At 30.1% G+C, this 27,446-nt stretch overlaps 1 protein-coding gene across 2 annotated transcripts; it reads right to left on the reverse strand.

The window, feature by feature from the left end:
* Nucleotides 1–25,807, reverse strand: LOC131842914 (kynurenine formamidase). 2 transcript variants are annotated; one of them, XM_059191488.1, is made up of 5 exons: nucleotides 25,653–25,807; nucleotides 13,516–13,663; nucleotides 4,350–4,451; nucleotides 2,750–2,963; nucleotides 1–1,499 (listed from the first exon to the last, which is right to left on the reverse strand). In XM_059191488.1, exons 2-5 carry the CDS (start codon nucleotides 13,631–13,633, stop codon nucleotides 1,040–1,042), a joined length of 894 nt encoding a protein of 297 aa, XP_059047471.1. In that variant the 5' UTR covers nucleotides 13,634–13,663; nucleotides 25,653–25,807; the 3' UTR covers nucleotides 1–1,039. The 2 variants fall into 2 exon arrangements, with proteins under 2 accessions (XP_059047471.1, XP_059047469.1); XM_059191486.1 differs by lacking the exon at nucleotides 25,653–25,807 and adding an exon at nucleotides 14,859–14,968.
* Between the last annotated feature and the right edge of the window lie 1,639 nt (nucleotides 25,808–27,446).

Consider the following 27,446-nt stretch of genomic DNA (forward strand, 5'->3'; position numbering starts at 1 on the left):
AAGACAAACACCTAGGCTAAAACAAACTGTATTACTCGATTTCATAAATGATTGTATTGTAGTTTAAAAATCACATCTGTTAATCAACGTCTGTTAAATTATTTTGAAAGATTATTCAAAATAAAAGTATATTTTGGTTATAACATTCTAATATTTATTATAGAAATGCACTTCTACATAAAGCATTCTTCATGATCGTCATTTTACTACCGCAAATACATAATATCAGTCTTTTGAATTTAACACATTAAATTTAAGTTTACAATACGCTAATTTTAATTATTTATAACTATATATTCCATAATATAATAAAAAATTAAAATTTTAAAGTATATTCGAACAGATAAAAGAATATTATATAGTTCGCGACTACGAGCCAGAAAAATAATCGTATAAGTTTAAAAAACAAAGTATTTTAACTCTTTATCTAACAAGCATATAAATAATATCTAAAATACACAAAACAAATCATCAATATACATATAAACCTATTGGTAATTTAATTACACTACGGACGGGACTATTTATTGGATTTAATCGTATAGTTGTTCTGATACACTGAAGTTTAAAATTAATACTACAACTTGATAGGTAGTAGATAATGTTATAAAATTATATCACTTATTTTAATATCATGCACATTACAGTTAGAACATATATGTTTTCAAATCAAATTTACACTGCAAATTATATATTATATCAATTATGTCCTGAGGCATTAAAATAATATTGCTCGCCCAATTTGTAATAGAATAAATTTCATATGTAAATATGTGTTGCCCCAAGTCAAAACAGTTCCACTAGAAAATAGCGAGCGATTTTAATTTGTGTCACGATATATAATATTAATATATTTAGGCATTAGTTAAAAATGGACTTAAAATGATGTTAATTAAAACTCATCTAGCGCATCTACACGTAAATTAAGTTAAGTTAAATACATATATAGGTAGGTAATACCTACCTATTTATGTATTTAACTTCTAACGATTTTATTCATTGAAACATACGAGAGGAAATTATATAATTTTAAACAAATTCACAAATGTTTCCGTATATCATGAACTAGCAAATTCTTCAGAAAATTATTGTCATTGGCAAAACATTCCACAATGTCGAAATGATCCATATCATCCTTTATCTCTAAATACATATTTTGCATTAGACAAGTATTGTGCAATACTTCATAAAACTCTCTAGACTGTCTTTTGAATGTGGGGCTATCGTTTTGACCAGCTAAAATATAAATGCGCGTTCTTCTTCTTTGTAGATGCGTGTAACAGTCGAACTGGGGTGACATCGGGATGGCCCATTCGTCCGGCAGCTGGATTGCGTCATTGACAGACGTGTGGATTACCTCCCGAAGATCATATATACCAGATATTAGGAATGCTGCTTGAAGACGAGAGGATCCCACTGTACTCTCGAGAAAGTCTGCGTTTGATAGAAGCTTCGCTACGAGATGAGCACCCGCCGAATGGCCAGCGAAGTACACTCCTCTGCAAATAAACAGGGATATTATGTAGGTATGCTGGTAAATATTTGTGACAACCATTACTATATAGGGTTCTCCCTTTATTCATTTACTAACCAACATACTTTTGTTTCATGACAAATTAATAATAACAAATATAGATAAAGAAGAACAATAGTATAAAACAAAGTCGCTGTTGCAACGGATTTTAAAACGGCTTTTAATAGATAGAGTGATTCAAGAGGAAGATTTATATGTATAATACATATAATACCCGGTCGAAGCCGGGGCGAGTAGCTAGTTTTTTATAAATGTATATTTTTAACCTGATATTGTGTTAGGACAGTTTTTGAGTACAATACATATATGTATCCCATAGAGAAATAATATTTTTCTCAACTTTATTTAATGCCAACCACACCTCTCGAGTCATCTGATGGTAGGTAACCTTTGCCTATTAAACACACGTTATTTGCAAGTAATATATATATATATTTTATTCCGTAACCAATGAGATTACATATATGTATAACCCATAGACGTTCAAATGCGTGAAGGCAGCGTAGGTAGGTTCATAGTCTACGCAATATCACAGTCAGTTGAAACCAATGCATATGAAAAGTAGGAAATATAACGTTTGATTTTTATACATACATATGGAAAGTAGACCGACATTTATTTCGCTTACCTACTTAGGTGGAATCTATACTATAAGGTCGATTACGGTTGTTCGTCTCATCACCAATTTGTTTTTGTTATAAATATACGCAAAAGATTTAACTTTGACTCAAATCGTGACTAAAATTTATGTGTTAAACGCATATATTTTTTAACAACTACCATATCAAATAGTTGCTAATTTGAATTAAAGAGTATTAGTTAGCAACGATTTAAAGTGGTAGAAATCTGACTTAACTTTTGCAACATGTTGTAGTAAAAACTTGACACTTTATTGTCATGTTAAGTATATATATATTATATAACTTTATTTTTTTTAGACAAATAAACTGCTTGATGAACCTAAATATAGTTAGTCTTTGTCCACCATCATCTGCCTCATAGGTCTCAGCTATTTAGCCGCCTTACTACAACCAAAGTCTGTTTCGGTTGAAGGGTGAGGCATGGAGGCTGACATTACGAGGTACTAAACATTACAGACAATGGTGCTTGACCATTGGTAGTTACCCGGAATGACAACGCGTAAGAGGTACCACGTAAGCGTATCTGTATTCCAATTACATTATAATAAAAATAAAAATATATTTTTTTCTTCACCTGCTACCCATTTTTTCAGCATATTCAAACACGAATCTGGCCGCTGATTTTATTTGATTGACAATTTCTGCGAGTGTTGCCATAGGACAGAGATCGTAGCCCACTACGACTGTTTTGATCTTAGCCTGGTACAACGGTAGAGCTGGATATCTTGACACTTCTCGTGATAACTCCTGCCAATAGCCTCCGTGTACGTACACGAGTATTGGTGAGTCTGTGAAATAAGTCGACAATGTAATTAAATGACATTAGTCGACATGGAATAAAAACTATGACATATTACATATGCAGTGCATACTCCAATCCAAAACTGTTGAAAAGCTGAAATTACATACACTGAGGAATGAACGAGGCCACTATGCCACAATTTCAATATATTAGTTGGAATGTTTTAATTTGAATATTGTTAATTTGATATTTAATCTGTAAAACGTTAACTAGGTTCTTGTAGCAACTGTGGTTTGCGTTATGTTATGACTTCTAGGGTACATTCGTTCTAGCATCGTACGGTGTCACTCGTTTCTTAATTGTAATTAGTTAGTAACTTAAAATGTAATATTTTAATAATAAATTAAATATGTAAATTACATTTGGTTTAAGTCATGTAATTGACATGTAAACACGATTAAATTATATTACTATTAAATAGTTATCATTTTATACATTTATTGTTATTACTCTGTTTTTTTTGACGATACACATATATTAAACAAAAGCATAACACAAATGGTACTGTAATTTGCCATTCATAAATTACTGCTTCACGTTAGATATTAGAGGGATAGTTGTAAATCAAGATACCTACGCCTTATCTTTTAAGCATTTAGTAATAACACAGTTAACAATATAGAAATTTTAGTTGCGGGCACAATGCATATACAAAAAGTGTTAAAAAGAAAATTACAAAGGCGGTCATTTGGCTATAAGTTTACGATTATTGTAAACCATTGTTTACTACACATACCTGCGCCGAATAATGAAAAACAATAAAATTAAAACTTGCGCCAATACCTAATTATGTTACTATAGTAAATATTTGTATTTTGGAATTTAATGTATGCCGTTCTGTCATTACTCGTATGTACCTACGTCATCAATAATATTGTTTCAATACTATTTAGGATAGTTTGTATTGAATTAAACAACGAACTGAAATGTAGTTTTCAATTCAGTTCGACTATGTGTTAATTTAAATTAACGTTATGAATTTATTTTATTAAAATCACAGGTGCTAATGGAGGATGTGTTTATAATGAAAATAACAGTCTATCCATCTATGTATACTATAGGCTCGTATTATCTAAAACACTATAAAAATTTTGGTACTAAGTCATAATAATCCATATATTATTACATATTAAAACGATCACAATTATGTTGCAGCTCAGATAAGAAATACTATGAAATACTATGAAAGTTAACAAATATTATCTCATGAAAAAAGACTATCTCAAATTTTATAATATATAAAAAACTTGTCAATAATTTATAATTAGGTTTTAGAATAAATTTATCAAAATTAAATTCCTTTAATAAATTATCTATAATCAAAACAATGTTACCTTGATTTACATAACATTATTAAAAAAAATCCACATACCATCTGGAAGATTTATACCAAGAATATCTAACTTCTGTCCCGATGTAGGTCCATATTCAATTTCCAACTTATGTGGAATTTGGTTTGTAGCAGTCTCACTAGCTGAAAGAAGAACAAAGTCAATAATATCAATAACTCTTTATTGCGCACAGATAATAAATAAAGAATATGTACAGTATATTATAAAGTGCACGTAGCAGTCTCTTACAGGCAATCGAACATTATTTAACATTATAATTTCTCAATTATTAAATAATTGTATACTTTGTCAAATATATTCTGAACTATATTATGCATAGATACAAAAATGTGAGTTCATAATTAATAGATATGTTTAATAATGTCTCATTAAGGTTCGGCTAATGTATTTTTAATTATCATAGGTACTTATATTGTATCGATATCTATTCTGTATTTTTCCGATCGGATTTAGTCCTACAATGATAATGTAAATTATGTGTAATGTATGATTGAACCATACTAATGACCCTCGCAGACCGGGAAGAGTTAAGAAGAAAGAACAAAATATATATGAAACTATTGTGGTCGAAATTCGACTATAAGAAAAAATACCAAAAGATTTTCGAACCATAATTAAACGAAAAAGTACTTAAGCATGTATGTGTCAAATACATGATAGTATGTGTAATGGTTTTTATTGATTTAATGTATTCGCATACATTATTAAAAAAATATTAGCATGATGCGAAAATATAACTGCACTCCTTCTCTATGTGAAGTAAGTGTGCAAAATTTCATCCTTCTGCGTCCGCTTAACTTTCGTAAAAAGGGGTACCTACGAAATTTTTACTTCATGTATTATTATAATATAATGATTATAATATTTTTTTTATTGTTTTTAGAAACAGGCTATATAAGTTTTTAATTATTGTAACTGCCAAAATTGCGAATGTTATATGGGGTTCAATAATATATATATATATATATATATATATATATATATATATATATATATATATATATATAAATATCCCCTTGGGCACTTTGTGGCTCAAAACGGATAGTTTTTTGTTGATCCTTTTTCACTTGTTGATCCGGAGGCCTTTTGTTGATCTAATGCCAGATGACCATATATAAATGTTGATCCGTTTTGAGCCACAACTGTCACGACGAGTAATAATAATAATTAAGCGATTTATACACGATTTTATACAAATCCACCTTTTTGGCATACGAGCAGTTCTTGATCCAATTCAAACGGGCCAATCAGGGTGCAGCATTTGCCAAGGGCTTCCTCATTGGCACGTTTTGGCTACTACATTATGGCTACAGTAACTTAATAATGTCTAGCTAGTATTTCAAAAATAATAGTCTACCTAATCTAAATATTTATAGAAATCAGTCTGGAGTAACGTGATTCCAGATCAAACCTCAATACTTGTTATTTTTTGGACGGGAATTTTTCCTTTTGTAACAACGTTACTGAGCGAATGAAGAGAAACGTAACGGCGGATCCAGGGGGAGCGTCATGGAGGTCTTGGGAGTTATGGGGGGTATGTTCCCCCCCTTCAGGACTTAGGTAGACCACTAATTGAACTAAAAAATAATGAAACAGCTAAATTTTTTGCACGATCGGAGTGTTGGTGCAGTAGTATTAATTATAATTAAACATTGTTACTTAAAACATAACAGTTAAAGTACTATAACACTAAAAGCAAAATAGGTATTTTCAAAATACTTTTTCAAAATAAATTACCCTTTGAGTTTTTGTTCAAACCTCAGATATTATATTTATTTTTATATCAATCAATACATAGTATAGCATAGTACAGTCTGTCTGTAATCTCTGAAATAGCTGGACCGATTTTGACGGGACTTTTTTTGGCAAGTAGCTGATGTAATAAGGAGTAACTTACGCTACTGTTATTTTAGAAAAATAAAATAAAATTTCACGCGGACGAAGTCGCTGGGGCCAGTTAGTCTATAGATATACCGAGATTTAATGTTTAAGTTGCTATTATGTTGTTGAGAAAATTTTACTGTAATGTTACTATTACGTTATCCTACACAATTTGTATTATTTTGGATGAATAAATAAATAAATAATAATCTATACATCTATACATTTAATAAAAATTGGAGTGTCTGTTTGTAATATTGAAAAAACCGTTTTTTACTACATGCATATGAATATATATAAGGTACATATACCAAAATAACTATTTTTATAATTTTAGTCTGTCTGTCTGTCTGTCTGTTTGTTCCGGCTAATCTCTGAAATGGCTGGACCGATTTTGACGGTACTTTTTTTTGGCAGGTAGCTGATTTATAAGGAGTAACTTAGGTTACTTTTATTTTAGAAAAATAAAGTTAAATTCCTCGCGGACGAAGTCGCGGGAACAGCTAGTATATAAAAATATATCTTTTTTGTGGTACTTGAGAATGTTGAAGCCTGTTGTTTGTAATATTGAAATAACCGTTTTTTACTACTTGCATATGAATATAAATACGGTACATACACCAAAATAACATATTTTACAAAATCTCTGAAATGGCTGGACCGATTTTGAAATACTGATGTAATGAACTTAGGCTACTTTTATTTTAGAAAAATATTATGGACGAAGTCGCGGGAACAGCTAGTGTATAATATATTAGAGAACCTACGTGTTTTTTTAATGACTAGCTGTATTTCGTCCGTGTTGAATTTAACTTTTTTTTTCTAAAATATAAGAAGTTAAATTCCACGCGGACGAAGTCGCGTGTACAGCTAGTTGTTAGTCTAGCGATTTAAAACTGCTTTGATTCCTGCTTGGTGGTGTTCAACGCTGCAAACATTTGTATTCATTATGATTGTTTGTAAATGTATAGATAATATATATGTATTTACGAAAAAAAAATCTTTGTATTTATATCAGTACCCATAACATATCAGCTAGCTTAACTTTGGTCTAGATGAAGCTGTGTGAATTGTCCTGAGATTACTATTATTACTATAATAAATCTTTTCAAATCAGCCGATGTTTATTTTTGCCATAATACGTGCTGTTACCATGTGATAATATTAAGTACGTACTTATTAAACTATTAACTTATTATTAAATTATTAACTATTTATACTGTTTTAAATGTGATGCGTTCATTATTTATATTTCCTTTGAATTAAAGACAAATGTATATATATATATATATATTTATATAAACTTGCACACTAATTTGATCCAGCCACGATCCGTAGATATTGCTGATCCACTGTCTCTCTCTTTCTATCACTATCTTTGTATTCTAATATGCGATGTTGCCGTTCCGGCCGAGACCATGCGTTGTTGCCAAATGTATTCGTCGATAGTAGTAGATACTTATACTCGATATATATTTTTTCAACAATTTCCTGCAATAGTGAATCCGTATCGGCATTTTTTTTAAATGCACAAAGATTTTTTGCCTCTGAATATATTTAAAAATCATTTACTTGTGTGTTGATGAATTTATATACTAGTACATGAAGTACCTAATACTTGTTTTGATTTGAATAGGTAGCGATATTATGAATTTAAACGTAATCTAAAGATTTTGACGAAATAAAAGTAATTAGTTATCTGTTAACCTTGACTTCATGCTGGCACCAGTATTATCAGATGATGAACATACTCTTCGAAAACTTACAGCAGAAATATCGTGTTTGGACTCATTAGATAGGTCTCGATGAATAGAGTTTAAAAAACTTAAAATAAATGGTACATTAGAAATAATGTATAAAAACCCCTTACGTAAAATTCAACCACTTTAAACTTAATAATAATAATAATTAGGAAAAGAGAAAAGCTATACATGCACTGAAAGTAATTGATGCCTTCCACACAATATTTTCAGTATTAAACAACTCTGTTTGTTTAGTAAAAGTGTAAATACACCTTTAATCATATTTTATATGCAAACATTACATATACAAACCCTAAAGTTTTATTTCAGAATGGCCAGTAGTTTTCAAGAAATATACGTGTAACTTATATATATACCTACTAGTTTTTTCACCATAACAAACAACACCAATATGGCCTAGTTAGTAGTTTACCTGTGTACCAATTAATAATAATAGTAATCTCAGGACAATTCACATAGCTTCATCTAGACCCAAGTTAAGCTAGCTGAAGATTATGTTATGGGTACTAGACAACTGATATAAATACAAAGATTTTTTTCGTAAATACATATATATTATCTATACATAGAAAACACCCAGACCGTTACAAGCAATTTAATAATAAGTTAATAGTTTAATAAGTACGTACGTAATATTATCACATGGTAACAGCACGTATTATGGCAAAAATAAACATCGGCTGATTTGAAAAGATTTATTATAGTAATAATAGTAATCTCAGGACAATTCACACAGCTTCATCTAGACCAAAGTTAAGCTAGCTGAAGATTATGTTATGGGTACTGATATAAATACAAAGATTTTTTTTTCGTAAATACATATATATTATCTATACATAGAAAACACCCAGACCGTTACAAACAATCATACTCATGAATACAAATGTTTGCAGCGTGCGAGGAATCGAACCCTCGACCACCAAGCAGGAATCAAAGCAGTGTGCTAGCTAAATCGCTAGACTAATGTACACGCGACTTCGTCCGCGTGGAATTTTTTATATTTTAGAAAAATAAAGTTAAATTAACACGGACGAAATCCCGTGTACAGCTAGTCATCAATAAAAAACACGTAGGTATCTCTAATATATTATACTCTAGCTGTTCCCGCGACTTCGTCCACGTGGTTTTTAACTTTATTTTTCTAAAATAAAAGTAGCCTAAGTTACTCCTTATTACATCAGCTACCTGCCAAAAAAGTCCCGTCAAAATCGGTCCAGCCATTTCAGAGATTAGCCGGAACAGAAGACAGACAGACAAAAATATATATGTTATTTTGGTGTATGTACCGTATTTATATTGTAGTAAAAAACGGTTATTTCAATATTACAAACAACAGGCTTCAACATTCTCAAGTACCACAAAAAAGATGTTTTTTTATCAAATAAACAGTTTTTATTAAAAACAAGCTGTCCCCGCGACTTCGACCGCGTGGAATTAACTTTATTTTTCTAAAATAAAAGTAGCCTAAGTTACTCCTTATAAATCAGCTACCTGCCAAAAAAAGTACCGTCAAAATCGGTCCAGCCATTTCAGAGATTAGCCGGAACAAACAGACCGACAGACAGACAGACAAAAATTATAAAAATTGTTATTTTGGTATATGTACCTTATATATATTCATATGCATGTAGTAAAAAACGGTTTTTTCTATATTACAAACAGACACTCCAATTTTTATTAAATGTATAGATGTATAGATTATTATTTATTTATTTATTTATTCATCCAAAATAATACAAATTGTGTAGGATAACGTAATAGTATAACATTACAGTAAAATTTTGTCAACAACATAATAGCAACTTAAACATTAATTCTCGGTATATCTATAGACTAGCTGGCCCCAGCGACTTCGTCCGCGTGAAATTTTATTTTATTTTTCTAAAATAACAGTAGCGTAAGTTACTCCTTATTACATCAGCTACTTGCCAAAAAAAGTCCCGTCAAAATCGGTCCAGCTATTTCAGAGATTAGCCGGAACAAACAGACAGACAGACAGACAAAACTTGTAAAATATGTTATTTTGGTGTAACCGTATTTATATTCATATGCAAGTAGTAAAAAACGGTTATTTCAATATTACAAACAGACACTCCAATTTTATTTACATGTATAGATGTATAGATTAAAAAAAAAGTAACAGTCATAAGGCTAGTCGTATGCCCAATATATATAATAATGTAATAAATTCATTTAAACAGAAATTGCGGGAACATTATTTAAATTTGTAACTTTTTTACTGTGCTTCTCCTTTTTTCACATCTTTCTGTTATATCCATATAGTTCTCTCTATATTTTCTGATTTTCTTACTTTCAATTTGAGACTGTACTTATAATTTGATTATCGGATCATTATGTATTTACTTATATATAATATTTATACATTTATGGGTTATATTTAGATATATATTTATGTATGTATATTGTTATTTTTTTATAGAAATGTATATTTTGCTTATCTTTATTATCTTTATAAATGACATTTCTTATTTATATTAGTGCACCGCCAATAATCTTTCGCTGCACCACTCATGGTTGCCTGGTAAATAACGCGGCAAAATATTAAGTCCGCCACATGTACAAATTTTTTTGTGCATTAAAGTTAAAGAAATAAAAAAATACAATACTGTTTAATGAAAATGCGTGTTGTCTAGTGCTTTGAGATGTATCAAAATAAGGTCAACAAAAAAGTCCGTGATATATATGTCTATCTCTTAAGGATAACCAACAATAACCATTTTTTATCTTTTACATTTTACGGGATTTTTTTTTATCGTATGTTTCCCTTAAAATCATGTAAACTATGTTATTATGTCATAATCTAAAGAAATAATAATATTTTATAGTGACATATCCACTATAAAATACCAAAAAGTAGCAATGTAATTCGTTACGCGCGAATCAGCTGTTATAAGGTCAAAGGTCGGTGCACCCCGCGTATTTGATAAATAGTGCTTCTCTGGATGTCTTTAAGAGAAAATGGCAGTATGTACGTGTATATGTACAAGTAAGTGTTAAGTTTTTCAAATGTACATACAGTAAAGAATAAATATTTTTAAGTACAGTATTACGTACATTAATATAATACCTACTTTTTACTTGTATCTATTGTTATCAAAATTAAATTATAAGTTCTTAACTTGACCACGACTATGTGACCCTCTCTTGGCGCCAAAACGAGTGAAAAAATGAACAGCATACGACGACGACGCAGTACCTATAGAGTGGAGCAACTGCTTATTCAGTTTTATTCAACTATTTAGTCCCTCCACCGTTACAATGAATGGAGGCGGATATTACAATGTACGTAGCATTGCGAATATAAAATATCTAGATTAGGTATAATAAATTCATAATTCATAGGCCGTTACGGTATCAGAGCCAAAGTCTTCTTTCTTTGTTTATGTACTGTTAGATGCGACAGCGACTTTGTTTTTATATTACTATGTAATGATTGATATACCTAAAATAAATAAAATATCTGAGGTTTGGACAAAAATTCAAAAGGTACTTAATTTTTAAAAAGTATTTTGAAAATACCTATTTTGCATTTAGTATTTGAAATACAAAACACAAAACTATTTTTGTTTTTAGAGTGACATTTCTATGAATTCACTGTCGATAGCGAGCGGTATATATGGAAAAAGATAACCGTTTATAAAAATATAATAAATAACCCTGGACAATTAACACAGACTGATACTGAACTGATATAAATAGATATTTTTATTTTGTAAATACATATATAATATACATATAAAACACCCAGACCGATGAAAACAATCGATGACCGATGAGTACAAATGTTTGCATCGTGCGAGAAGTCGAACCCGCGACCATCGGATGTAAAGCGGTGTGACCACCGAGGCAGTCGAAATATATAAATAATCTTATGAATTTAATTTATTCTAATTTGTTTATGTGCGCGGGGTGCGGTGTACGGTGCTCCCCCCTGCCTCCACCGTTGCTGGAGCTTTGCTTGTATGGAGCATTGCGAATATAAAATATCTACATTAGTAAATTCATAATTGATAGACCGTTACGGTATCTATATATATTCGGATTAAAATAAGTATCGCAGTAAGGACCAGTATATAAAGTGATCAACACAATTAACTGATTTTTGAAATATATATACAGAGCCAAAAAGTCTTTGTGTATTCAAAAAATATCTAATTTGTTTGTGTGCGCGGGGTGCGGTGTACGGTGCTCCCCCCTGCCTCCACCGTTGCTTGAGCTTGCATGTATGGAGCATTGCGAATATAAAATATCTACATTAGTAAATTAATAAAGTCATAATTGATAGACCGTTACGGTATCTATATATATTCGGATGAAAGTAAGTATCGCAGTAAGGACGAGTATATAAAGCGATCAACATAATTAATTGATTTTTGGAATATATTCAGAGCCAAAAAGTCTTTGTGTATACCAAAAATTTAGCCGTTCGGAGCCATTCAGTCACGAATTATTAGTAAAAAAAGTGTAGAGTATATCGTACTATCGACGAATATATATGGCAGCATCGCAAAATAGAATGCGACGTTGCCATACCGCCTGAGATATACGCGATAGGAGTCAAGTTATTCAGTGCAAAAGGTGGAATCAGCAAGTGTGTAGGTTGTGGCGTGATCAACAAAGTGCCCAAAGAGGTGTTTATATATATATATATATATATATATATATAATATTATTATTGAACCCCATTTTGCACTTCTAAGAATTATTAACATTTACTTAACATAACCTTCATTAGTTTCGGATACGTAAAGATCAGTAAGTGACACTTGTTAGAAATTACCTATTAGTATTAGTCAAATAACATTATTATCAATAAATAATGATTACAGATATATTTATTTTTACACGGTTGATAATATAAAAACCAACTATGTCAGTTTGTTTTTAACCGATAACGGTTCTTGGTGAGTGTTTATTATTAATAAATCTACACATATATGTATATAGGTACTTAAATTATGAGTTAATAGCTACATCGTTTTCTTGAAAACTCATTATGTTTTTATATTGAATACTAAAGTAGTACCTATTTGTATTCTGAATACGTAAGATGTTTGTATATGCGACTTATCCGTGAAATTTTATATATGTATAGCAAATATATTTTATAACTGTAAACAAAATTCTATTATTAGGCACGTGAATAATAATAAAATGATTACAGCTATAGCAGCATATTAGCAGCTACATATACCTATAAAAGTTCAATTTTATGATCTATCTGTGTCAAATCAAATTTCATCCAATATTTTAAGCCCGAGTTTATTTGATGTTTGCAGTTTTATAATACTGTAAATATAGTGTTAAAAAATGATATAATAAATATAGTATATATTACAGTAAAGCTAACGCCCAATAGACCAGCTCCAACTTATTATGGGTCCAGTTGTAGGTATCTCTATTTTTTTATATTATAAAATACAACCCAATCAAATAAAAATAGTATGTGTAAAACATTTTTTTAATGATTTAGTATTTTTAAGTTTACACGTTATAACCAAAAAATATTATAAAAACTTACCTTCAGTTACTCGCCGTACATGATGCCGGAGCACCTCCTGAGCGGTAGGGAATCGTTCCGACCACATACTGGGGGAATATTCTCTCTCAAAGTCCATCGTTTCCAATATATCAGACATATTGCTCTTCTGTTCTGCTAGTTGTGGTGCCTGAAGTAAATGTTATTTACACGTGTTATTTTTTTTGTTGAAATAACTAGAAATATTATTTACACTCTTCAATTTTTAATATAAAGAGACTAAAGGACATTGCAGCCTTTCGTTCTGTACTGATGTATATTATAGAATAATGTATTTTGATTTAGTTCTTGCTATTGTAAATGTCTTAACCGTAGTAGTTTTCCATCTCTTTCGTTTGATCTTCTGTCCCATTCTAACGGGGTTCGAAATTACGGCGGCCTAAGCGGAAGTTCGTACCCCTATCGGTGCCGTCAGACTAAAGCCGTTTGGCATAAGTTGGCTTCCAGCCGCTCCATAAATTTTTCCAGTTTTGGAGTGCCACCTGCAATCATCCTCTATTGTTCTGTGACGTTACTACATTATAATGGTTACAAAAAAATACATTTAACATAGTATGTTCCTTTTTCTACTGTGTATTTATACTATTTGATTATGTATATTATATAATATATTTATATGTGTATATTATATATTAATTCTTAATTTCTCTAATTCCATTCCTGTGTACGTTCACTGATACCTGTTTTATTTACGTATGTATCTTAATTTTATTTAAATTAAATTTATTTTCCTAATTTATTTCAACCCAAGCGCCATACTTTACATTTTGGAAATATTCTCTTTCCAAAGTTTACCTAGAAGAGATTATATTAGCGATAAGACTGCCTTGTGTACTTAGTTTTATTATTTAATAATATTTTATGTTCAAATTATTTCAATATTGGTGCAAAAAAGTGTTATAAATTTAAAAAATGCAGTTCCGTGAAGTGATGATTAGGTCGCTATCTATATGTGAATCCATATTATATATAAGATAATAGAATATCCATAATAGAATATATCTCCATTCTTTTTTATACGCCACTTCACTACTTTTTATAAGCCAGGGGAACAAAATATATCGCACTAGAAAATTAATCTTGGTATTGATCATACCAATCCGCCTGGCGATCGTAGTAATAATAACTATAGGTTAAATAGTCCGAGATACTCGTGTCCAATCGTGGGATAAAAAATTAAATCTGATTATGATAACATAAATATCTACTACAGATACTGAACGAATAAATAATAATTAAAATAAAAATGTATTAATAACACATATAAATAATAATAACATTTATAGCAAATTAGTCACACTCTAGTAATAATTATAAAAAGTTACCTTTTCCATTTTCAAAATCGCTCCGATGCTGTCAAAATAAATATTAACTCTATTTACGATAATTTTAAATAATTTCACAAATAGCATTGTTCGTTATTGTCTCTTGTACAAATAATCAGTATATTAATTTGTTTATAATTTGATAATTTATTGCTGATATTCTAATTATTAAAGATTCGTAAATATAGTTGTTGAATAACGTTAATAAGTGTATGTGAGAACAGTAAATATGTAGAGCACTATCCAAATTGTTTACTCAGAGTTAAAAACACGATTAGTTACATTTTGTTTCATATATACCAATATAATTCCGGTTATCTTATCTTTGGTGACGGAATTGATGTTCCAACATTTTCTTTCGCGACCTACTCTCTAGTACAAGATTATCCAGTTGATATATTTATTGTTTTTTAGGTTCCGTGGCACAAGCATATATGTACAGTTTTTATAAGTTTAAAACAATAATAACCCTGTATTATAACAATTAACCCTAATAATAATAATTTACACAGCGCCATCTAGTAACTAAATATAGCTTGTTGTATGAGCACTAATCTACTCATAGAAAACAACCTCATCAACAAAAACAATTACGGTCATTAATACAAATGCTTGTGTCGTGCGAGGAATTTATCTAAGCATGTTCTAATTTCCATCAAAAACAAACTGTAGTTTTTATGTGAAAATTATTCTACAAACATTCATCCACCCTCAAAGGTTTTCGTGTTTATAAATACATAATTAAGTCCTGATATAATATTTCTTCTGTTAGTTAATGTTTTACGAATTCATCTACTTAACTACGACGCAAAAAAAACATTTAATATAATTTGCTTACCACAATTTATAATTTGTATAAAAAAGAGAGCGTTCCAAATAGAGACGTAGGAGACCCTAATAATTCATTTTAAAGTCATTCACCGTCGAAATCGAATGTACCTGATAAAGTTGATTCGTTAAGTTTATTTGTATTGTATTATATTTAGTAACACTTGAAGTAAAGAGTATTAAGGTTATAAGTATAATATCGCTTTGTCATTTAATTCAGCCGCGAAGTAGCTTGAAATTCTAGAATCGAAGTGAAATATTGGGCTTTTTTTAACTAATCTAATGCTGTTGGCCGCTGTTGGCCTTTACACGTCACGATGGGGGGCGAGTGCATGTGGCAATCTAAATCCGCGAAAGTAGCGTCTGCAATCCAACTCATGTTTGATGGTTTTCGTCAGGTAGGGACTTTCGTATATGTGACAGTGAAATTATAATAGTAAAAACTTAGTCCTCAGGAAATCATGAGAGTTAACAGAGACTAGTCACGGAAGTCAAAATAACGTGGTGTTACTAGTGTATATAGTGTAGCATACCACTTTGTATTTGGGAAGCCGTCAGATCGTTTACAATTCTAATTTCATAAAATCCAAAGAATAATTTTACAATAAAGTATACTATTGGATTCAGAATAAAATAAAACTGAAAGTGTAGGAAGTTGTTATAAACGAAGCTTCTATGGTTGTATAACACAATGTAGTTTCAAGTTTCCATAGGGGTCGCGCGAGGGCAGAGCGAAAACGTCTACTTCTACCGACCGTATTTAGATTTTGTTTAGGTATACTTTTATTATTGCAAGTATAAAAGAAACAGTCACATATGGTATACTGAAGAATATTTGAAAAGTTTGAGAACAAGCAGGTTTAATGTGAGGTTTTGTATTATTATAAAACCTCAATAAATCTACATATACAATTTTCTTATCCCTTATGAGGCATACTATATTTAAAAATATAATATGATTACAACTATGTTTTTTGGTAATGTTGCAAAAGGCATGTTATGCAGGGTATTTCTATATCAAAACATCAAAATATTTTCGAGTCAAGTCAAGAACATTTAGGTATCTATAGGTCTAAAATTAATCGAGTTTATTAACAATATTTATCATTGTCTATTGACTAGTCATAAATACAAATTTACATAGTTAATCTTACTAAATTTAAAACTCGTGATAATTATAAAAGATTTCCATTGGGGTCATAGCATACAACATTTCTCTCATTTGTATCTTAATTGACTCGACTATTTTTGTTGTGTTCCAAGTTACATCATTAAGGCTATGTTTGTGTTTCTATTGAAAGTTGGTTTGGGTTAGAGTCGCGACAGTAATGTTTGAGTTCTGCTTAATTGTATGAGCAACTACTCGTATGCGAGGGTCGACGTTGTGGACGCAAATATGTTTAATTAAACAAAGAGATATTGCTACTAGGAAGGGAGGAGTTCTAAAGTTAATCGCTTAATGTGAAAATACGCATGCATTTGTTGTGTACTTATTGACAATAACTTCATACAAATGAAATAAGTTAGTACTTATAGGTATTGATACATAGTATAGGATTTTGTTAGTGCTTTTGTACTATGGTTGACATTATATAAAACGATTATCAAAATTTTATTACGTAATTATTGTGTAAAGAGAGTATCTAATGTTGCTGTTTTAAATTAGGCCCATTTTAATTTTATATAAACAACAAGTTTAATCATCATGATTTCATTCTGTGTATATGAACCAACTCTGCAACATATCTATAGATTGGTAACATTCGGTGTTATTTCTATTCTTATTTATTAGGTACCTATATTTGTTTAAAATTGGATGTACATTTATAGGTACCTATATATTTAATTAAAGGTATACAAATTCAATAAAACAACAGTTTCATTTTCAACTTAATTTATCTTTCATAACAGACAGTGCAATCGTCTGGTTCGGATTTTATAGCATACACTGTCAGCAGACCAGATTTTACTAGTTTTATTGGATCTATTCATTAGACAAAAGTTCATTCAACGTCTCTTTGTTCGTATCCAATCAGATGATGGAGAACTATATTAACTGAAATGTGTACCTACATATGTAATGTACACATTATTTGAACGTGTTACCATTTTAATATTATTTAATAAGAGATTCCAATATTTAGACGCTGTTGTAAACATACTGGTTATGAGTTGACTGCAGATCTCGATGGATTTATACAATTATGACGAGCAGAAAAGTCTCCACTTTCTTAGTCTTTTTAGTCTTCACCATTATTAATGGAAAATTCTTTGAAAATTTGAAACATATCTAGCGTATACCTAACAATATTTTCCATCAAAGGATGGATGGACAATTAATTATACAAGAAACCAATTTTATTTTTGTTATGCTAAAAATATTTTATTTATTATTGTTATTAAACACTCAAGGAAAAGAATTATTTACTATTTTATAGTAGAAATAGTTACGTAGCTACATGTAATTACTATGTATTATACCACATCTCATCCAACACCGCATGAAGTGATAACGATGTTAGTAAATCTGTATGTGGGAGATATTACAGGATGATACTGAATTTCTATATGGACGATGATAAACATAAAGATAAGTCAGGTAGGCCATCGTGGTTAATTCACTAGGAATTAACCATGACGGTTTTCAGAGAGAAACGCAACTTCAAGCGAAAATGGAAACATGTCAAGATCAACAACGGTAACAGTGACGGAGGGGGGGGGGGGGGGAGGGCTAGTTTGTCAGTGTATCGAACACTTATAAACTTAAATAATGATCCCATGCAATATTTTTTTTAAACTACAAAAATAAAGGATTATATATCAATATATTTATGCTAGTAGTTAAACTGAATTACTATAATATCAGGTATCAGGGTGCATTTACATCATAATAGGTTATCAGTGCAATGATAAATAGCTCTGTATTACTAACCTAATAATAGACTGTAATATAAGTCAAACGTTATCTATTTTAGGCACAATATTGTTTTTCTTAAATCAGTTATATTATTTGTTGAATTAGTAACGCTTTGCCAACATTTTGGCAAATGTGACCTCTGCTGTTGGACAGTGCCAGTCTACATGAGTCAATATTTAATAAAATATCATACCTTCTGGTCCATTTTATTGGTGCACTGGTTCGTATAAGTTGTACATATACATCATAATAAATGTATTAATTCTCTTCTACAGAACGTAAAATTAAACAAAATACAAATAATTTTCTTACTGAGACTCTGATGCTTGATTTCTAGAAGTAATTTACACTATAATAATTAAGTAATATCGTCATATCAATTCTAAAGTGTCTATCGCTCCATCTAACTATTTGTATGTTATAACCTTTTCACAACTACATGCCTAAACGAGACTTAATGGATGAATTATATTTAACTCGTGCACAAAGACAAGACCTTTATATAAAAAGTGGACAAAGTCGCAGCTAACAGTTAGTTGATGTTATATTCGTATTTGTTATCAATATCGTCCAGTACCAAATAGCTCTTTTATTTTCGATTAGTAATCAAGAATATTCGTGAGCTTGTGGGATCTAATAATGTTTGAGTGTTGAATCTTCATGCGTGTGAGGGGTTTGTATGTAACTCAAGAACTCTATTCGCATTTTTTCTATTCAACCTTACGTATTTACCTAAATCTAATAATAACAGTTCCTGTACGAGTTATATATACTCGTCTAATCTTCACTACTACGAATTTAAAGATCAGATTTAGTAATGTGCAATATTTTTTTAAATTGGAAAACGTATTGTTGGCGCCCTGCGGCTAAATGGAGTTGACGCCATATGTTACATACGTTGCAGATAAAAACTGGAAGAGAAAGGCTGAAGATTGTTCCCAATGGCGTGCCTATGACCATCAGAAGACTCAGTGGGTCTAATGATGAATATTTCTTTTACAATTAGAATGGCAAACAATATGACGACCCATCTTATGTGTGTGAAGTATGTGCTAACTGTCGTAATACTTAATGTTCGTGATACCGTACCTATGGGTCGCCTTTCCGGACGAAGATGATCATCCATATCTTGTAATTTCACAGTCCTTCAATCGAAACATAGCTATATTTATAATATATCTCTCGATATTAAACAAGTAAGTGTAATAACATAATACATGTACATAATATGTAAATATACAGTAACGTCATACTTAATATTTTATTCAAGTAACTATTAATAAGGTCGTGTCATTTATACTTTACACAGCTGAATATTCTGGTTGACAACTGTAGATATCATACTGATAATATTTAATTTGGTAACACCGGAGATTTTTTTGCAATTTAAATCACAAGCTGCCTAACGGCTCAACTATACGTATATATACCATACCGTAACTTATATACATGAACAGCATCCTCTGCCTCTGGTAAATATATGTCTCTAATTCATGAGGTCAATCCTAAGGACTACACTGTAATCTTACCGTAGTCTGTAATTTTACTGTAATACCTTGTCTGCACCACACACATCAGAGAAATTTCTTATATTTATTTATTATTATGTACATAATATATCGTATATCATTTTTACACCAATACTGACATAATAATACCTAGTAGATAATAACAAAATATGACAGGATAGAGACGTATAATAGTTTAGTGCTCTGTAATGACAAACGTTTGAATATCTTACTTGCACTATAATACAGGTACTCTATAATGCTTATGACTACGTGCAACGGTTACTACTTTTTGTTAGGACAACTTAATGCCTATTCTAATCATTAAAATATTCGAATTCAATATTTTATATCGCCATTTAAATGAACTCGTATTAATATGTATTCTTACTTAGGTTGCCATCTTAGGAGATGTAAAATTTGTAAATAAGACAAACATTATTATTATCATAAATAAATAACAAGTTCCGTCACACATAACAATTACGTATACAAATACAAGTTTATTGATGTATAAAACGAATAAGTTTTATTGATTTGTTATTATAACGTTGATAATTTGTATAACTATTTGTATTATGTATTTGTACAAAAATTAAAGTTACTATGTAATATTATGTTATCTGTGGTATTACTAAATACATTATTAGTACAAGCAATCAAGCAATACGCACGACCACATACTACCTAACTCAGCTCATATTTTACGCACCCTATATCTAACCACTAGGTTACTTGATTCCAATGATGCGGTTAAGTACAGCCATTTACATCTTTAATTCAGAAAATGACAATAGTCAAGAATAATTTAAGTTTTTTTGTTCTTATTTTTCTGAATTGTACAAATCGTTTCAGGGTAAAAATATTGAACAATTGTGTTCACACATAAAGGTCATACGAAGGTCTTTAGGTATATAAGAAGGTCATCTCGTTTTCCAGAAAATGTCTGCTGATATAAGTTAGATCTTTATACATTAACTATATATACTACATTTTTTAATTATACAAATTCATATATCGTAAAAAGAAACGAATTTTAATAACGAAGTATACGATAATTTTGCATCTCTAATAATTTAAATCATTCAAATTGGACAAATAATGAAAATAAGGCTAAAATATCACTCTATAACCTTTATTATAACAAAGGAATTAATTTATTAATGAATGATAGTGATTAATTTAAAATTACAAATTAATGGAATTTAATTAGTAGGTAATATATAAATATCAATTAATCGAGTTACCTATTATTATAATAATTGTATACATTACTAATTTAATTTAATGGATTGGATTTTATCAATTGACTTAATTTAAAACTTCACAATCATCACCTCACATTTTTATAATATTAATAATATCATAAGGTAACAATGCGAGGTGATGATTCTTAATCAATTTCAAATTCAAAATACAGGTAGACGATAACGGCGACGATGACAACTTCAAATTCAATAATTTGATGTTTGTTACTATTTCACGTCCAGTAGGACGGATTTTTATTGATTTTGACGGATGAAACTTTAGAGTAATACTTATACCTTATGCAGAATTACATATAGGTTATATTTTTATTGAAGTGTAATACGGGTGAAACCGCGGGCACATCTAGTAAAAATAATATTATATACAATCCATCCTTTAAGTTTTCGTGTTCTCTTTAATCGTGAAATTGTAACAAGCCGTAGGTAATTTAATGTTTATCACTGTACCTAATGAAACCGGAATCTTATATAAGTTTCAGGTTTATATACGTTATACGATTAGTATTAAGTTACGTATTAAGTTCCTGTTGTATTTACCTATTCTTATTAATGTAATGGCCGTTTATCTGAATATTATTTAGTTTTGATATGTCTGATTTTAATATGATTTGAAGTAAAGACCGGATGTCACAATATATTTTGCTTGATACCTACTAAGATTCAGGGAGCGATACTTATGGCGCTGTTCGTGTGTATATAGACTATGCTGACCATTTTTCATAGTAATCGTTAGTGTTTGGTCTCTTGTTATATATTAATATAAATTCATTACAGTTTGAACTGAACTTTTTTTGTAAAACTAAATCTTTCATTATTAGATAATAATTACTTCGGAAAATACATAATAGGTCTACCTCTTACATTTAATAATAAGCCATTATATTTTTTACATATAACGATATCCAAGGTTTCGACACTTCCGGTATGCAGGAGCTATTGCAAGGTAAAAAAAAACTTGTTTAAACTGGTTTGCTACAAGCTGTAAAATTTTATGCAAAGTATTCACGAACTCAGTTCTTAGGTACCGAGTTCCTGAATACCTACCAAAGAAGGAGGAAGGTTCACTATCAGGTCGACTTTATGGCGTGCCTCTTGGATTCCTCTTGGATATTGGATTAGCGTAATCGATTCTAGGCTGATCAGATTTTATTCTCATTTGTCTATCATTAGTCTCCTTAATATATTTATCACGAATGCATAAATTAAAGATGACATACCTATATATTTTTATAATATTATAGTTTTGCTATACCCAGCCTATCTTTCCTATTTTTGTCATGAAACTGGTAAGACGGCTTACACAGGATACTAAAATCAGGACCAATATTTGAGCAGATGTGGTGGTAAAAACAATCCGGTTCTCACAATACAAGAAATCAGCACTGTTCGGTTACACACGAGGAAACCCCGAAAACATGAACTATGTAGACTGTTTAAGCATAGAATATTATTTTTTAAAATAATGTATTACATTGGTTTTATAATAAGTATAATCAGAAAATAGCATAATACCGATATCTCAAACCTGTTACGAAGGTATGCCGAGACCTTTTTAATAACAAATGGCGCCGTACAGTATCTTTTTTGTTGTTGTTTATAATATAACGATATCCAGTAGTCGGGCACCAGACTCACTTTTTCGGTTTAAAACCAATAGGAATAGCGCTATAACAGAAAAAAAAAATTATTTTAAATTGCTTCTATGACTTCTCATTGCTAGAATTAAATCCAAACATAATAGCTACGTGGATGCGAAGTACATTAAATATAAATCTATTTCGACGTCATAGGCTGACGAGGCGACATGCGGCTTGCGTGCCATTTTTTTATTAGTGAGAAGTGTTCACAGAAATGGTAATTTATTTCGCTTTTTTGTTCCTTTTGGACATTGTATTAAAATTTACATTAATTAAGAGTTTTGGCATTGTAATCAATGAAAAGTATCATTTTTTCTTCATTATTAAATAATATCATTAGTTCCATTTTTATATACATTATCTATTTATCAAACCCCTGGTTGACTACTGGTTTTAACGCTGTTTGTCAAAAACCCAATACATTTTTAAATAGTTACAGTTTTGTTACATGGCTGAGTACTGGGAAAGTAGACCCAGTATTTTCCATATTTTTGTTTTTTATACAAAAAAAAAAAAAAAGACTAGATTTACAAAAGTAAACAGGAGATACTAAAAGAAGAAAAATTATGAATGATTTGAGACAGATGTGGTGGAAATCAAAACAAAATAAAAAAAATCTCAGTAATATCTCACTGAATGACACAGAAACCTGTAAGGAAGATAACTAAAAAAATTGTTAATCGGTTACACAAGAAGAAAACTTGAAATCTTTTTAAATACTGATGTTACTAGTTTTCGACTGATTTAAATATAAGTTAGATAGATATTTGATGTGATTGTTAGGGCACAGTTTTTAGGTTCCTTGACCGGAATAATTGTTTATTAATGTTCTTAATCTTTAGCTTGAAACTATTGAAGAGATAATCACTGGTGGCATATATGGTTAGAAGTTTTTACCGATGAAAATCTCAAACCTGTTATTAAAGGATAAATTTGTAATTTTTGTTATTTTTGTTTTAATAAACAAATAAATTATACAAAAGACTTTCTTTTTTTTAATTGTTTTTATATGGTTTGAGACTTACCACTAAAAGGTGACTACTGGTGCCAGTACCCTAGGTGATAGAAGCTGCTTAATAATCTTTTGACTTTAATTAGGTTTAATTATACTAGTACAACAATTTTATTTGAAACATATTTACAATTTAGCATTTGGGATTTAAAATCCTATAATTGTATAGGTGTGTATGAACATTTTCATAGTTGCATTTGTGAATAGTACAACCTTGCATTAGTAAATCTCAAATCCTATCCCTAGCCCATCCATAACAGAGTTACATAATTCAGCTAATATGTTTCAAAAATTTATTTAGTGTAGTTTTTGTCAGCTGGAGTATAGTCATGGTATCACTATTGATACCACTTACCTATGTAAGTGGTATAATATAAAAAAAGAATTATTCAAAACTGTTTACATTGAGTTTATTTGAATAATAATTTTTCTACTCCATTCTATTGTTTTCTGATAAAGTTATTTGAAATAAAATACTATGGTGTTAACAGCTGTAGTTATAAAAACTGACTGATTGAAACAACGTGGTTTTAATGAACCATTATTATTTTGTACTACTACTTTTGTAGTAATTGGAATTAGACTTATTGAGAAATTATTTATAATTTATATATTTATATTTTGTTACTTTATTTTTGTATTTTGCTTACAATATAAATAATAGGATTGCATACAAATTCTTATTTGTATGCAATCCTATTATAAGGCTGTTGCGTTTCTGTTGCATTTCGTTATATTTATCAGAAAAGTCGATTTCCTTGCATGGAACTATAAAAATGACGTCAGCTGATTTATAACAGCACTTGTTTTTAATAGCAATGAACCTACTTAATTAAACACGACATTATAGAGTCAATAACTTAATTGTTATCTCAAGGTCAAAATGATAAATAGAAAGACAATAATTATCTGGTATAAGGTAACAATATGCTTAAAATGAATAAAATTAAAGTAGGTACTACGTCGGTCTAACATATCGAATTTCAATGAAAACCACTGCTGCTGTCGGTGGAATGGAGGCGGAGATAAATTAGTCCAACCAAGAATCAAACCTAGGATAGGTTTGATTCTTGGTTGGACTAATTTAGCAAGAAATTTTGTTATGATTGGCTGTCTTGCAAACTTCTCAACTATTGCAGGTCTAGGTAGCTTGTAATTTGTGGGCTGGTTCTATGTTCTGGGCTATATTCAAAAACTTGGCTATGCTTGAAAATATGACTAACAAAACTTTTACTCTAAATCGATCACTATATTAAAGTTCTTACTATTCACAATTTATAAATTATTTTGTAACTATTACTGAATAATGTTAAAGAGACTACACTATCAAATATTAATTCTGGACACTATATAAGAAGATAAAAATAGAAGAACAATTTAGACGATAAAAACAAATTCATAACGTTATACGTATTTCCTAAAATACAAAATATGAAGTACAATAAATCTACGCAACTAATAGAAAATTCTTAATAATGTTATTGTAAACAATGCATCAGTAACTTAATGAATTGACAAATTCATGCAGTATTTAGTGCATGCAGTAATATAATTTATAGTGTAACAATTCACATACATTATTTATAAAGTGCAAATATGATTTCACATAAATTGTCTAACTTACCTTTTATATGATCACAACAATCATGGAACTAAATAGTAGATGTTTGTTTGTAAACAAAGTATTGCGCCGTATTCGTGCGCGCGCACGTAACGTGCTTCGTAAATGGAATGCGCGCTATAGCTATCACGGTATCACGCCTGCGCGACCGTTCTCTTTGACCGTTCTAGTCTATATAAAATATGAACTGGTATTGGATAACTGATGGCTTTTATATTATCAAGTAATAACAAATGTTTACACATTTAAGTCAGTTTAGTATTATTGATATATCTATTCAAATGTAGCGGTTTTACCTACAGTTTAATTAAATTGATATGGTGACTACTATTGTCCTATGCGTCGCTTCTCAGCATCATATTTCGTTTTTACATAATATTTCTTTTGATATTTTCTTTCAGTTACTAAGGGTTAGGTTAGCCTGTTTAATAGTTTCTAAGCCCAACAAGCTCAATTTTTGAGGAAGCTAAAGAGTTGGGTTGTAAACTGTAAAAAAATGTCTAGTAAGAATTAGCGCGTTAACCAAACAAACTCCTCAAATCAAATCAAATCAAATCAAAAATAATTTATTCATGTATGACATTATAACCGTGTATGAACGTCAAATTTTTGTATTATTATTTTTTCCCTGCCGTCTAGTTCAGATAAAATCAACAGATTATTTTTAAAGACATTTTATTTACATTTAGCACTTATGTAAGTGTCTATCCATAATCCCATGCATGAAATACTATTGCCATGCACATTCTATAATATAAATTAGTAGATAGATATAAATGACATGGTATCGATATCGAATTGCTCTCATGTTATCAGAAAATAATAACAAATATTTATAGAGAATTGTTTAAGTTACATTAGTATTAAGTGTAAGTACACAGAATTTGATAATAACGGACAAATAACGTCCTTATTTGTCCTATATCCTACAGAGCCTATGTCCTGCTATTGTCTGCGTGTCTTCTTACACGTTCCAACTATCAAGTAGGTAACCAAAACTTAATGCCTAACATAAATAACATTCGAAACATAAAAAAATCAATAATCATTTATTCGTGTACGACTTTTTAGTCGCTGATTAAAATAGTTACTATTAAAAACTATATACCTGTAATTAATTTTAGACTTAACAGCTCAAAATGGCTTATGACTGCGATTCTCAAATTCATACAGAATCGAAAAATCTTTCAATTGAAACCTGTTACAATTGTAAATTGTTAGCAAATACTAACAGTAGGTATGTAATAATACAGTTTCAAACGTAAATACGTAAACTTAACCCAAGTCTCAAAAGCGTAGAACTTTTATGCCCTAATCCATCATATGTAATATTATCTTATCTGTGTCCTTACTAACTGCTATCAAAATTACGGCAGCCTAAGGGGATATTCGAATTCCTAGCGGGTGCTCTATGATCAAAGTTGTATCTTACGTCTGAATAAGTTGGTCTTTAGGCACTCCTTGTAATCAACCGCGGCTTTGGATATCAATCTGCATTTTCGTTCAAGGTAGGTCAAAGGCCAGCTATACTCAACAACATAAGAATAGTTGATTAAAAAAATCGTCAATTACAATATTTAGTTTTGTTTAATACAAAAAATATACAGCTAATTATATTTTTACAACTGTTACAGTGACAATATATGTAAATATTGTACTGCCGACTGTCATATTTATACAAATTCAGTGTTCGTCATAAGTTCGTCACATATTGGTCGATACCTAAACCTTGTAGAGGTATATTCATAACCTAACACTACAGTCATGGTAAACACTACATCGTTCATTCGGAATTTT

This window comes from Achroia grisella, unplaced genomic scaffold, assembly GCF_030625045.1.
Source record: "Achroia grisella isolate CSIRO2021 unplaced genomic scaffold, CSIRO_AGI_Agris_v1 utg2671, whole genome shotgun sequence".
NCBI lineage: Eukaryota > Metazoa > Arthropoda > Insecta > Lepidoptera > Pyralidae > Achroia > Achroia grisella.

Coding starts and splice junctions, on each gene's coding strand:
- LOC131842914 (XM_059191486.1), bottom strand. CDS start 14,945: ATGCTATTTGTGAAATTATTTAAAATTATCGTAAATAGAGTTAATATT. Junction 13,664..14,858: donor CGATTTTGAAAATGGAAAAG/GTAACTTTTTAT, acceptor CATTTACTTCAG/GCACCACAACTAGCAGAACA. Junction 2,964..4,349: donor TGGTATAAATCTTCCAGATG/GTATGTGGATTT, acceptor CTTATTTCACAG/ACTCACCAATACTCGTGTAC.